Source organism: Fusarium coffeatum (assembly GCF_003316985.1).
Source record: "Fusarium coffeatum strain FIESC_28 chromosome Unknown BRIP53273_contig_301, whole genome shotgun sequence".
NCBI lineage: Eukaryota > Fungi > Ascomycota > Sordariomycetes > Hypocreales > Nectriaceae > Fusarium > Fusarium coffeatum.
Window position 1 is genome coordinate 45,959 of NW_022158090.1, and position 13,520 is coordinate 59,478.

Consider the following 13,520-nt stretch of genomic DNA (forward strand, 5'->3'; position numbering starts at 1 on the left):
TTTGTAATGCCATCGCTGATATGGACGTTCAATCATCATCTCAGTCAGTCAACTCAACATCAGCACGACCTGACAGCCAATGTTTGATCAGAATGTAAGCACTTTAAATACAAGTCTATTCCACAGCCATGCCTTGATAAAACAAACGGTATCACAAGAAATCCTAATGCCGATAAGAACATTATATCCCCTAGCCAAAAACGACGCCTCATGTACAAAACCTCCCACCCAGTTTCCTGTCATACACTCATTTCAGACATTTCTCAGTTCATTAGTCAGTCTACTTCATATCCGCCGGAGTAAGCGCCTGCACCATACTGGTACCCTCGCTGAAACGAGTGCGGAAAATGCGGTTCGCGTTCTGGAACATGCCGTCTTTCAGACTGACGACGATGAACTGAGAACCCTTGAAACGCGTCTTGATCAGACGGCCGATGTTCTGGGTATGTGAGAGATCCAGCGCGGCGTCGACCTCGTCGAGAATGTACATGGGCGCGGGCTTGAATTGGAGCAGAGCCATGATAAGCGATAGAGCGACCAGAGATCTAAAAGTTAATGTTAGTGACGACTCAGAAGTAATGTTCCGAGGTTGGGGCTGCTTACCTTTGTCCACCACTCAGTTCTGTCAAGCTTTGCTTCCAGACCTTTCCAAGACAAACCTTGACCTCAAGACCATCGCTAATCGTCTTGCCCTCAGGCGGATCAAGCTTAGCAAAGCTGCCTCCTGGAAGCAACTCGGAGAAGATGTTACCAAAGTCGCCGTTGACCTTCTCCCATGTCTCATGAAGAGCCTTCTTCTTGTAGTCGTCCAAGCTGACGATAGTCTCTTCGATCTTACGCTTGTCCCTAATGACGGTCTTGATCATGTGCTTGAGTGAGACTTCCTTCTTTTCCACGCTGTCAATCATGTTCATGACCTTGGGGTTGATCTTCTTCTTCATGCCCTGGAATCGCTCAGTCAAGTTGTGTAGCGTTGACTTGCACTCTCCAATGTTGTGGTCCTTGAAGTCATAAGGAGTTCCGCTGCGACCGAACTTGTCCTTTTCTTCTGCAATCCAGTCAAACTCCTTTTCAAGTCGAGCGACCTTTTCGGCAGCACCTTGTTGCTCCTTGTGGAACTTCTCGAGGAGATGACCAAGCTTCTGCATCTCGAGACCCTCCTCAGCAATACGGGCGTTCTTGGAACGAGTAGCATCCTCCAAAGCTCGAAGTTCATCGTCAAACTGGTGTAGCTTGGCGCGCTCATCGTCAAGCTCAGCCTGCACTGTGTCGTGTGTCTCCTTTAGCTCAGCATTCTGCTTGTTAAGGTCTTCAATGTCCTTCTGCTGCGCCTTGATGGCCACATCGACTTCTTGCAACTGTTCTCGGGCGGCAGATAAGTCGACTCCTGCCTGCTCAGAGTCAAGCTGTGCGCCTTGAAGTTCCTTCTGCAATGTCTTCACTGCAGCCGCGTTCTTGCCGAGACCTGCTCGTAGCTTATCGAGGGTTTTCTGCAATTCAACCAACTTGGCGTCTTTGTTGTTGTCGAAATCTTTCATGTCTTTCTCAATCGTCTTGACATCGGCGCTTGCCTTGGCCTGTCGAGTCTTGGCTTCGGCTATGCTCTCTTTGAGCTCCTTGATGGTTGACTTCATGTTCTCAACCTCCTGAATGATGGAGGAAGAAGAGTTGCCACTGATCTGGTCCTCGGCGAGTTTGATCTCGTGGCTCTTCAGGTCCAGACCTTGCTTGATCTTGCGAGCTTGATCCAACTTGGCCTTCTCATTTGAGATGCGACCCTGGAGCTCTTTCAGAGCGCCCTCAGCCTCGCCCAACTGTCGGGTCAGGCCATTGAGCTTCTGTAGAAGAACAAGAACACCACTGGAGTTTGGTGAACTTCCACCAGACAGTGTACCAGATGGATCATAGGCATCACCTTCAAGGGTGATACTCCTCATGCGGACGTTAGGATCGAAAGTGACCCTCTTGGCGGTATCCGCATCGGCACAAATGAGGGTGTTACCGAACACATACTCCATAGCTGCTGACACTTGATCATCATATCCGACCAAGGATAGCGCCAGATCGACCTTGCCTGGAGCGATGTTCTGGGCCGTAGCAATAGTTTGAGCGGAAGCCTTGAAGGCAGCAATCTTGTTGAGGGGAATGATGGTGACTCGCTTGCGCAGCTTACCCCTTTGCAACAACTGGGTACCTGTCACCTCAGTATCAACAACGACGTTGTATAGACGACCACCGGCGCAAATCTCTAGCGCAGTACCGGCCTTTGTATGTCCTTCATCGAGAGTAAACAGTTGAGCAACGAGACCCTTGACCTTGGATCGGTCAAAGTTGGGCACAGGGTCAGCGTAGTTGAACTCTGTGTTGGCGACTTGACGCTTCAGCTTGTCAGATTCCTGCCTTAGGTTGCGGACAGTCTGCTGCAACTCTGACTCTCTCTTGTACATCTGCTCTTCTTGTCCAGGCTCGAAACCCAGTCGACTAAGCTCTTTCTCGAGTTTCTGTGCTTGAGCCCTGAGACCCTCAAGGTCGCGCAGTAGGTCGGCGTTTTGATCCTTCGCCTTCTTAGCACGCGGCTCCTCTTCCTTGATCCGCGATTCCAAGTGTGCAATCTTGATTTTGGCTTGTTCTTGCTCCGTAGCTGCTGTAGTCGCTCGGTTCTTCGCATCCTGAAGCTGACCCTGGTAACCATTCTCCTGACCATCTTTAGAAGCAACACCTGTCTGCAAGGTCTGCAGAAGTTCTTCCTTGGATTCGGCATCCTTGTTCTGCTGTTCTAGATCTTCCTTTGCTGCGTCGTATCGGGCCTTTGCGTTCTCGAAGGCAGCGGTCTTATCTTCTAGAGTAGCTTCCAACTCCGAAACCGTCTTCTCCACTGCAAGTTTCTTTTCCTCTTCCTCAGCCAAGCTGGACTTCTTCAAGTCAAGGATGGTTGCTAGTCGCACAAGCTCATTCGAGTGCTTCTTTGCTGCCTCCTCTAGTGCTGAAGCCTTGCCTCCTTTTCGGAGCTCCTTGTCTCGCTGAGCACGGACTTTCTTAACATCCTCCTCAAGATGAGAAATTTCACTCTTCAACCGAGCTGCTGAATCTTCGAGATCCCGTTGTCTCTGCTTCTTTCCTTCAAGATCTGCGGCCGATTGGCTCAAAGAGTCCTGATATCTGAGATAATCGTATGCGACAACCACTCGGGTCAGTCTTTCGAGGTCGTTTTGTGTTTGTTGGAAATCCAGGAAAGCACGTTTTTCTGTTCGTAGCTTCTCTAACTTAGGCTCGATCTCGTCTTTTAGGAGCTCCTTAAGCTCAACTAATTTCGTCTCCTTCTTAGCCATGGTTTTTATAGCCTTGTCTCGACGGTCTTCGAACATTCTTGTTCCGGCAGCTTCCTCGATCATCGCCAGGATTTCGACAGCCTTCATGTTGAGAACCTTGGTGATACGACCCTGCATAATTAGGAAGTTGGGGCTGTTGATGTTGAGCTGAACCGATTGGAAGAGGTTCTGCACAGTCTGTTGTTGTGCACGGTGACCGTTGATGAGGTACTTGGAGGTGCCTCCCAAAACAATCTGTCGAGTAACGCTAATGGTGGCATATTCTTCGAATCCGATCGGTGACTTCTTGGTTTCTCGGTTGTCGAAAACGATGGTGACACTGGCTTTCGTTACGCCAGCTTGTCCGCGCTTGTAAATCAAGTCCTACAGCGTTGAAATTTAGTGAGGAAGAAGAATAAACAAAGCGGCGGTGACTGACTTGTATGTTCTGCGCTCGCACAGTTGCCATACTGGTAATTCCAAGAACGAAACATATCGCATCAAGGATATTTGACTTTCCACTACCGTTGAGACCGGTGATTGAGTTGAAACTCTCGTCCCTAGGAATATCGGTTGGTTTAGGCCATTGACTATTTTGATGTATCGCTTACCATCCTGAGATTACCGTTCTAACGGCATATGACTTGAAGCCCTGTAAAAATGTTAGATAAACACTTTTCGATTTATATGAACCCATGAAGATTACTTACGTCAATAATTACTTCAATGACCCTCATGTTGGGCGAGGTCAATCGTCTGCCACTTCGTTGAATCTACTGCTTTGTTTCGTCGCTCCGCACTTCAAGGGGGGTAGGAGGGACGCGAAAGTAAACAAGATAGTTGCGACCGATAAGGCTTATCAGCACGTGCCTGATTCTTGATGGAAAGCTGCATGCGTTAAAGAGGGTACTTCTGATTTGGTTTCTATAGAGACGTTTACTGTTCTGTGGGTCGAAGTTAATGGTAAAAATGATGTTGAAGTCAATCTGTGTACTCTATATGTCATCGTGAGCATTCAACGACCATATTTGAATAAATATTGTCACTTTCAGCTGTTTGTTTCATAAGACTATACCTTGACATTAACGAATGGCGTGAATCGAAGCTTGTGCGTAGTTCCACTTCTGAACTTGGAATTTCATTAAACGCTAGTCCGGATCTGGGATCCGGGTAAACATCCCTCTTTGTTATTGAAACCTAGCTCCTCTCGCACTTCAAGTTCGCAACTTTCAACAACACCAAACATTTCGACTTCGACCTCAGCGCCCAACCCAATGAGTACATAATCACTATAACACGACTATACTTGGCTTTGCAGCTTCTTAACACACCCGCACGCTACCAATCTCAACCGACACGATGGCGGCAATGCGAGGACCGCGCATTCCAACTGGCTCAGCGGCTTGGGTCGCTGATGAGCGCGCCTCTGCCCTTCAGATTGTCGATGTCGAGGTTGATGAGTTCACATACGCGGCTCAAAACGAGTTCGAATGGCTCAACGAACATATGGCTAATATCTTTAATGAGAACGAGACGTACGCGTTATCGACCCTTTGTTTTGACGCGACATATATACTGATCATTCCACAGAAACCTCGCCGAAACATTCAAAACACCCGGAAAGCTTCGAGGAAAGACACCTCGCACTGCGCGTAAACTATTAACAGAACCAAGAGTGGTGAGTACACATGGTCAATGCACGAGGGTGGCTAATATTAACCCTTTGAAGCCATTGTCGAACGTCTTTGGTGGCACGCCAACAAGTTCAGCAAACCGTTTCGCCCAGCATCTCTACGCCCAATCGCCCCAGAGGGAGCTATTGAACCAGGCCAAGCCTTCGTCTCCTCGCCGTGCCATCGCATCACCGAAGCCTGCCCAGTCTGCCCCCGAGGTGCCAATTGAAGATGTATCACAACACCCTACCAGCGAGGCTGAACCTATCCACTCTGACCAGGACGCCCTCATGACTGTTGATGAAGAGACAGTTGCCATCACAGACGCCAAATCTCAACCACAGGATTCAGGTTATTTCGGAAGTCAAGATGTCAACCCTGCGCCCTACGATCCTATGGATGACGATGAAGAGTCACTTCTGGATGCCACTGATGTTGACGAAGACCTCGAATCCCCCCAGCCAAGTCCTACACGTGTGTCACCTGCGAAGCAGCTCACGAAGACTTCTTCTCCAGTCAAGGACCAGGAGCCAGCGACTGATGATGCTGAGATGGAGGAAGCTGAGGAAGAGCCTGAGGCGGCGGACAACGAGGTTGCCGATGATGCTCAGTCTCAATCTGATGGCCCCAGTCCCGTCCCCAGTCCTGTGCGCCCAGGCTTCCGTAATAGTCTCCAATTTGCTTCTCTCCCTGCCCGAGAGCCTCTTACAGCAGGCAAGGCCAGAGCCTCCCGTACAAGTCATGTGGATCCTAAGAGGACGAGCTACTTGGGGAGAGGCAAGAGCATGGCAAGCCACGCGGGACAGGATACATCAGACGAGTCTGACCAAGACGATATGGAAGTCGATGAGCTTCCCGTACAACAATCTAAGAACGCCGAAGAGCTTGCTCTGCACCATAACAAGACATATACACAGATGCTCCAAGACAAGATCAGTGTCCTTGGAAAGTCGCAACCAAACGGCAGCCGACCATCAAAGTCTATCCATAGTGTAACGAACGTTCAGCAGCAAACCGTAACTCAATCTGTTTCTGAACCAAAGTCGCCTTCTCCCAAATCACCCAAGAAGCACGAAACAACGACGACAACTCCAGGAGCTTTCCCTCAAGACGATGACGACGATGATGACTGGATTGTCCCTCCACCCACCCAGCAGGCTGCTGTTCCCACACGACCATCACTTTCCAAGAGCCGAACTGCCGACGTCATGGAAGGAATTCATGGCAAGCAGACTCTCGGATCTTTCGATCTGGATGAGGACCGTGCTAGCATTCGTTCACCTGCTCGTTCCAATTCTCAACGCGAGAGGCCTAGCTATATGGGACATTCCAAGTCTGTTTCAGTACCAGCTGCCACATTGTTCGCTGCTACTGAACGATCGGAGGGAAGTCCCCTCAAGAAGACAGTATCCGGCTCAGATTCTCCTGCCAGACCAGCTACTGCTGTCTCAGTTGCCTCAAATGTTGCTTCCTCTTCATCACCTTCCAAGTCCCCTTCAAGACTCTTCCGTGACAGTCCTTTGAAGCACCTTAAGAACAAGATGTCTTCAATTCTTAGCACGTCTAAGGGTCTTATGGCCAGTAGCGCGGCATTGAGCGCTGAGAGCAAATCGTCTCTGCTTTCTCCTTCTCGGGTGCAAATCGGAACATTCCCTAACGATTCCGAGATGTCGGTCGCACCCAAGCCAAGCATGGACTCGTTTAGAAGTGGCAGTACTGCAACTGATCAGCCTCGCCCGGTTGCTAAGCGCACAAGGGCTTCAGTTGAGCGAGAGAAGGAAGAGAAACGTCGAGAAAAGGAAGCCCGAGTCCAGGCCGAGCAGATGGACAAGCTCGAGAAGGAGCGCGAGAAGGAAAGAGAAAAGGCACGAGTCTTCAGCAAGGAACAAGAGAAGCTTGCCAACATGGAGAAGCAGGCCGCAGCTAGGAAAGAGCCTGAAGCACCCGTGCAGGCTACACCTCAGCCCACCCGAACAAGCCCCCGAAGGGCCAAGCCTCAAGAGGAACCTACTGAACCAGAGATGGAGATGGTTGACGCTCCTGCTTTGGTGCCACCTCCTTCTGTCTCGCGATCTGCTGTCGGTAGCCAATTATCTCGCGCCAAGGAGATCAGGAGAATCGGAAAGCCAGGTAGAGAGACATCTACAAAGTCGAAGCCAGCGCCCACCGTTCACATCAAGGTCAACACCGGCTCACAATTGTATCCTAACACCAACGCTACCAATGGCTACCAGGACTTTGGTGCGTCAACAAGCTCCCAGCCTCCACAAATGCCTAGCAAGGCAAGCAAGGCCTCTATGCAGCCAAAGTCCTCCGCCTCAGGATTTGGTGCCTCAACAGGATCAAATGGCCGCCCTAGAGCTCTTGATTTGGCGGCACAGAAGAAGGTTCAAGATGACCAGGCACAACGCCGACGTGAGGCGAAGGCGAAGGCGGAGCGTGATGCCAAGGCGAAGAGTGAACGAGAGCGAGCGGCGCTGAAGGAGGAAAAGAAGAAGCAAGAGCTCTTGCGTCGTCAAGAAGAAGAGCGAGAGAAGCGCGAGCAGGCTGAGGCTAAGAGGCGTCAAGCAGCTATCGAGAAGGCTAAGAAGACTCCTGCTCCGCCTCCCGCTGTTCGATCCCAGCCTAACGGCCCGCCCGACTCGGTTAAGCGTGGTGACGGCATCCCCCGTCCTATTTCTCGCATGAATTCGGGCATTTTCAGATCAGGTGATGATTTGGGTCGCCCTGTCAATGCCAGCTTGGCCCAGGGTTCTAAGTCTGCAGTCAAGAGACCTCTCGGTCGAGATCCCAATGACGACGGGGTCTCTAGGCCACCGCCTGTCCGTGGTCCTCAGTACCAATCAAAGGATGCGAAGCGACGTCGAACAAGCGATGATTATGCCGATGAGCTGGATATGGAACAGCCTCCCAACATCAAGGGCCCCCCTGTTCGCCCATCCAGCGCTTTTAAGAAGGTAAGCATTGTCACGAACTGTGATATCTTGAACGCAACTGACATATATCAGGACCTGCAGGTGAAGAGCTTGACCAATGGCTACACCCAAGCCAGTGCACAGAATCTTTTCAAGACAAACCATGCCCCAAGCCATACCAAGGGAGGCAACCCTATGGATATGGCGCAGATTCACAAGGGAACCATTCCCTTCGCTCCCAACCCCAACCCCGCAGGACCTGCCTACAAGACACCAGGACGCCCTGGTCCTGTCGGCGGACTCAAGTCTGCGGTTAAGTCTGCCCAGAGATCATCGCCGCGATTCCAGAACGGTGATGCGATTGATCTCCCGGAGATTCAAACAGATGATGAAGATGAGGAGGACGACGAACCACCTGCTGGAACAGTTGCCTCTTGGGCCAATTCTCCTGCCATTCGCGCGGCTCTTTTGGCACAGGAGAGAATGAACCCTGCAGCAATTTTCGGAGAACCAGGACCTATCAACATGGACGAAGTTTTCCATGCCAGCAAAGAGCGGCTTCACAAGTTCCGCGCCCGAACCTCGAGCGCTAACTGGAGCGGTAACGATCGTCTTACCGAGGAGGACATCCGAAAGGATCTCGCTGCCAGAGACAGACTCCGACGAGAGGGAGGCTGGTCTTACCAACTGGGCAGAGACATGATGTAATGAATAACCTTTGGTGATGTGTATTTGATACGGGAACTTGACGAAGTCTCAACTGGGAGTATACGGGGACTGGAGAAATAGTGGCATGAACCACAGGTTGAAAAGGAACCGTTTGGAGCGATTGATTATTTTTGCATTTCGGCAACAGGGCATCGGATGCAGGAGAGATTGGTCGTGCGGTATTTGTAATAAGTTACATGAGTTAGCATATTGTTGGTTTTTTGTTTGGCGCACGGCGAAAGGGAACAGGGCGGCCCAGGATGAAGGTGTCCATATGGAATTTTAGGTATCGCATGCAGGCATGGGAAGCATTATTGGATGGAGCACTGTGAGAACAGTTCAATACACATCATTTGGAAGTGAAGTTTAAACAATATTGATCATTTGTAATTTGTTTGCTAAAAGCTTGATGGTGGCACAAAACTCATGCTGGCTTGGTGTTCTTTGTTGGATATTGTGTTTGAGTTCTTCGGCTATTCTGCTGTAAGTTCCCGAGTGCTTCTGACAGATAACGGTAACTAGTCTATCAGTTCAACAGCCCCTGTCAGTTTACCGTTCAATGATCATGTTTCTTTAAGTTCTCAGCTACACAAAGCTTCCAGCCTCTTTAGATACACAAACATGTGAGGCGGCTCAATCACAAGCGTTCTCCACCTGGAAACAATGTCCCATTGGAAGATCAATCTTATCATCGCATCGAGACCCTGGTTCATCTCAACAATTTTCTTGGTTATTATTAGTTTTAGTCCCCGTTTTCACATGTCAGTCCGGAACCGTGAAAAATGATAAGGAGAGACCTCGTGCAAGGTTCTATTTGATGTGATCGTTTCATGACATCGGAGCTTTTTTTGTCTTTTTTTTTCTACTCACCTGGTTTGTTTGTCAGGAGATCTCGGTAGAGGATTTTGATCAAAAGGAGAATTATTCTACTTTGGTCAACTTATACTTCTTATATCATGACTTCTTAGCTGTTAATCTAGATTTTGATTCAGCCTCTCATTCTCGACCCAACGTTCTACTTTGTTTCTGGCTCTTCACCTTCCACCTTCCCGAGACATTCCAAAAACATGGCGTCGCATCTTAGATCATTCGCTCCCGCGATCGGCGAAGTCAAGGTTGACCAAATCACCGAAAGCAGAATTTTTAATGTTGTCGCCATGCTTCCAACCTCGCTTCAATCAGGACCTATTCGATTTCTCAGAAGGAGTATCAGCTTCCATACACTACGGCCCGATGTCGCCATCTCAGGATCACGAGCAAAGCCGAGGCCCCTTTCAGAAGCTGATGCAGCTGCCGCACTCCAAACTGATATGGTCAAACACAGTAGCGGATATATAGAATCTCAAGAGCTGTGTCCTCAGCCCATGAGTCGGGTTCTTTATTCTGAGTCACCAGAGGATGAGCCAGTGATGAGAGCTGCATCTGGCGTCCATTGGAAGTTTGCACGACAAGGTAAGCAACCTTGAGGATCGTTTTATCAGTGAATGCTAATGATGTTCAAGGTACAAATCTTGTCAACATCTCTATTGATGGAGGCAAAGCGGCTGTAGCAGAGGAAGATGTCGCTTTTGAGAGGAAGGCTTTTGTTGATGGAGTGACATACCTCCTCAAAGCTCTCCCGCAAGACTTAGACGAAGGCGAACTGAAACGAATCCAATCCGCCTTACCAGAGAACGTCAACCAACAAAACTCGGTCCTGACTCGAGCAGAAGATGACTCAAGTCGGATCAGAGTCAATCGACCTCGTTCTATCATCCATCGTGGAGTCCAGATGACTGTCGTCAATCTAATCTTCTTCCTCAGCTTCTTAATGCCATACCTACTTCTGTTAGTCAGATACGCAGCTCGTCTTGAACGCAAATACAAGATCTCGGAAACAATAATAGGTCACGGTGTTGATCTAGCCAATTCGATTGGCAAGCAGAGCGCTTCATTGACTGAAGCAGTTGGTCAAATGAACGATGGCAAAGTTGCCCAGGCTCTGTTGGAAGTTTTTGTCTGGACAGTTGATGGTGTTACGCAGGGTATCTCGGACGGACTCGGAGAGGGTCTTTCTATTGTGGGGTCGAAATCGAGGACGGCTTAGAGACATCCATCCGCTGAAGAAACTCGAGACACTTCAAAAGTGGAATTGACTATAGATGGGGCAACTGCAGGCATTGGTATGATTGAATCAGGGGGAGGATTGACGAATCAACGAATGAATATTTACTATAGAATTGCATAGAATAGCATGAGAATAGGCGCGAAGAGACTGCATTTTTCTTCTTATTCTTCCATTAATTGCCCCTCTACTCCGATGACCTTCCGGAGTGACCTCCGGTGGTCCACGTGACAGCGGGATCTAACTGAGTCGAGGGTAGTGTATCTTTAGCCAATTAGAAGATAAGATAACATACTGGAAAAATTTCATTTTTCCTAAAAGTACTGGTCGCGCGACCCTTGATCGCCCACCTTTCGTCCGCTCATCAACCCTCCAACTTAATTTTTATACCCATCATTACCCTTTCTCCTCGTTACTTTTTTGTTGGTAATTCTCTCAATCGCAGAACAGGAATCTCTGCAGAAGCCTTTCTTTAATCACCAGCAATAATGTTTCGATCCAGCCTCAGGCGCTGTGCCACTCAGGCCAGGACCGCCACTACGGCTGCCCTGCTCAGCCAGACCCGAGCTGCTTTGCCTGTCGCCCGCTCTCAGGCTGTGACAAGCCGCTTGCCCATTGCCTCTATTACCAAGATCGCCTCTTTCCGAGCCTACAGCACTGAGGCAGCTGCTGAGCAAACACAAGAGCCTGCTTCAGCAAACCCCGAGCCTGAGGTTCGCTTCGCCGATGTTGAGGGCGTCGACCCAGTCTTGGTTAGCACTATCACCAGAAACATGAACTACGATACCATGACCCCCGTCCAGGCCAAGACCATCCAGCCTGCACTCAAGGGAACAGATATGTAAGTGTCATACACCAAAAGCACAGTGAAAGCGTACACTAACACATACCAGCGTTGCTCAGGCTAAGACCGGTACCGGAAAGACCATTGCTTTCCTCCTACCTCTTCTGCAAAGAATGATCAACGAGGACCCTTCCCTGGCCGGCCGAAACGCTCGACGACAAGCCCGAGCCGACGATATCCGTGGAATTGTTCTATCACCCACTCGAGAGCTCGCTGAGCAGATCGCCCAAGAGGCTCGCAAGTTGTGCCAGAACACTGGACTCGTTGTCCAGTGCGCCGTTGGAGGTACCGATAAGCGCAGCATGCTTAACCAGACTCGCCGACAGGGTTGCCATCTTCTTGTTGCCACTCCCGGTCGCCTGAACGATTTGCTCTCAGACCCTGGCAGTGGTGTCGATGCCCCCAACCTGGCTGCTCTTGTTCTTGACGAGGCCGACCGAATGCTCGATACTGGTTTTGAGCGAGAACTCAACGAAATTATTAGCCAACTTCCCCGTCCCGAGGAGAAGATCCGCCAAACCATGCTTGTCTCCGCCACTATTCCCGACAGTGTCATCCGCCTGGCTCGTTCTATGGTTCGAGCTGACGACTTTGAGTTCGTTCAGACTATTCCCGAGAACGAGTCTCTCACACACGACAAGGTTCCTCAGCACATTGTTCCTGTCTCCAGCTGGACTCAAGTTTTCCCCACACTCTTTGAGCTTATCGACCGTGAGCACCAGAAGTCTCTCGAGGACCCCACTGAGCGCCCTTTCAAGGCCATTGTTTACCTGAACACCACAGCTCTTGTCGAGCTTGGTGGTGAGCTTGCTTACCAAAAGCGAGAGAACGCCCGTAACGACCGCAAGCCTTTCCTCGCATCCTACGTCCTCCAGTCCAAGCTTGGCCAACATCAGCGCCAGCGAGCTGCTGATAGATTCCGTGAGGCCAAGTCTGGTGTCCTCTTCTCTTCAGATGTCTCTGCTCGTGGAATGGATTTCCCCGATGTTACACACGTTATCCAAGTTGATACCCCTAGAGACCGTGAGTCTTACATTCACCGTCTCGGACGAACCGGTCGACAGAACAAGGAGGGTCAGGGTTGGTTGATCCTCCCTCACTCTTCTGTCCGTGCTGCTCGCAAGATGCTTCAGGGTCTGCCCATCGCACAGAACAGCACCCTCGAGACCGCCGAGGCCGATATTGCCGGTGGCGAGACCAACGAGTACATTGAGGCTACCAAGCAACTATTTTCAGTCGTGCCTCGAGACCTCCTCGCTCAAACATACACCTCCATGTTCGGTCTTGCTACTGACAAGGTTGAAATCGCTGAGGATGTCAACGCCTGGACCAAGCATGGATGGGGCTGGCAGGAGCCTCCCTTCGTTAGCTCTATGTGGGTGAACAAGATGGGTCTTGCCCGTGCTCAAGGCATGAACATTAGAGAGGGAGGCGGCGACCGACGTGGTGGAGATTTTGGTGGAGACCGTGGTCGTGGTGGTGACCGACGAGGTGGCGACCGTGGTGGACGACCTCAACGAAGCAGCGACCCTTTCGATAACATGGCTGCCAACGTTCGCCGTGACGACTTTGGCCGTGGCAGCCGATCGGGCGGCTTTGGCGGCCGTGGTGGTGGCGGCTACGGCGGCAGCCGCAATGGTGGAAGCCGCAGCGGCGGAGGCTTTGGCGGCCGTGGTAGCAGCCGCTCTTCCTCTTTCTAAGAGCACTAACTCGGATCAAGTGAAATGGCGAAAATGTAATATAACACTACGATGGACGGATGCATGATTTGTACTTATATTGGGCACTGGTGTATTTTGAACAAGCTGTAAGATACCGGAAAAGGGGTTTGGTTTATAGACATGTCTGCAGGCGTCAATCATGTGGCAATACCCACGACTACTCTACTTAAGAAATGATGATAATCCCAAAACTTGCTGCTATCGTGATCATTGTATATCTCGTTTTTAGATTTGTTTTCTGACGGCA

General features: G+C 50.2%; 4 protein-coding genes across 4 annotated transcripts; 3 read left to right on the forward strand and 1 right to left on the reverse strand.

The window, feature by feature from the left end:
* Window positions 1-280: 280 nt before the first annotated feature.
* FIESC28_10319 (uncharacterized protein) lies at window positions 281-4,045 on the reverse strand (the record flags this gene model as incomplete). The annotated part of the gene is made up of 5 exons (XM_031164451.1): window positions 281-545; window positions 604-3,692; window positions 3,748-3,868; window positions 3,920-3,960; window positions 4,019-4,045. The coding sequence occupies 5 exons, from the start codon at window positions 4,043-4,045 to the stop codon at window positions 281-283; spliced, it is 3,543 nt and encodes a 1,180-aa protein (XP_031011503.1).
* A 622-nt stretch (window positions 4,046-4,667) lies between these two features.
* FIESC28_10320 (uncharacterized protein) lies at window positions 4,668-8,604 on the forward strand (the record flags this gene model as incomplete). Its single annotated transcript, XM_031164452.1, has 4 exons — window positions 4,668-4,843; window positions 4,899-4,986; window positions 5,038-7,938; window positions 7,990-8,604. The coding sequence occupies 4 exons, from the start codon at window positions 4,668-4,670 to the stop codon at window positions 8,602-8,604; spliced, it is 3,780 nt and encodes a 1,259-aa protein (XP_031011504.1).
* A 1,067-nt stretch (window positions 8,605-9,671) lies between these two features.
* On the forward strand, window positions 9,672-10,690 carry FIESC28_10321 (uncharacterized protein; the record flags this gene model as incomplete). Its single annotated transcript, XM_031164453.1, has 2 exons — window positions 9,672-10,056; window positions 10,107-10,690. The coding sequence occupies 2 exons, from the start codon at window positions 9,672-9,674 to the stop codon at window positions 10,688-10,690; spliced, it is 969 nt and encodes a 322-aa protein (XP_031011505.1).
* Window positions 10,691-11,196: 506 nt separating this feature from the next.
* FIESC28_10322 (uncharacterized protein) lies at window positions 11,197-13,252 on the forward strand (the record flags this gene model as incomplete). The annotated part of the gene is made up of 2 exons (XM_031164454.1): window positions 11,197-11,549; window positions 11,602-13,252. The coding sequence occupies 2 exons, from the start codon at window positions 11,197-11,199 to the stop codon at window positions 13,250-13,252; spliced, it is 2,004 nt and encodes a 667-aa protein (XP_031011506.1).
* Window positions 13,253-13,520: the final 268 nt, after the last annotated feature.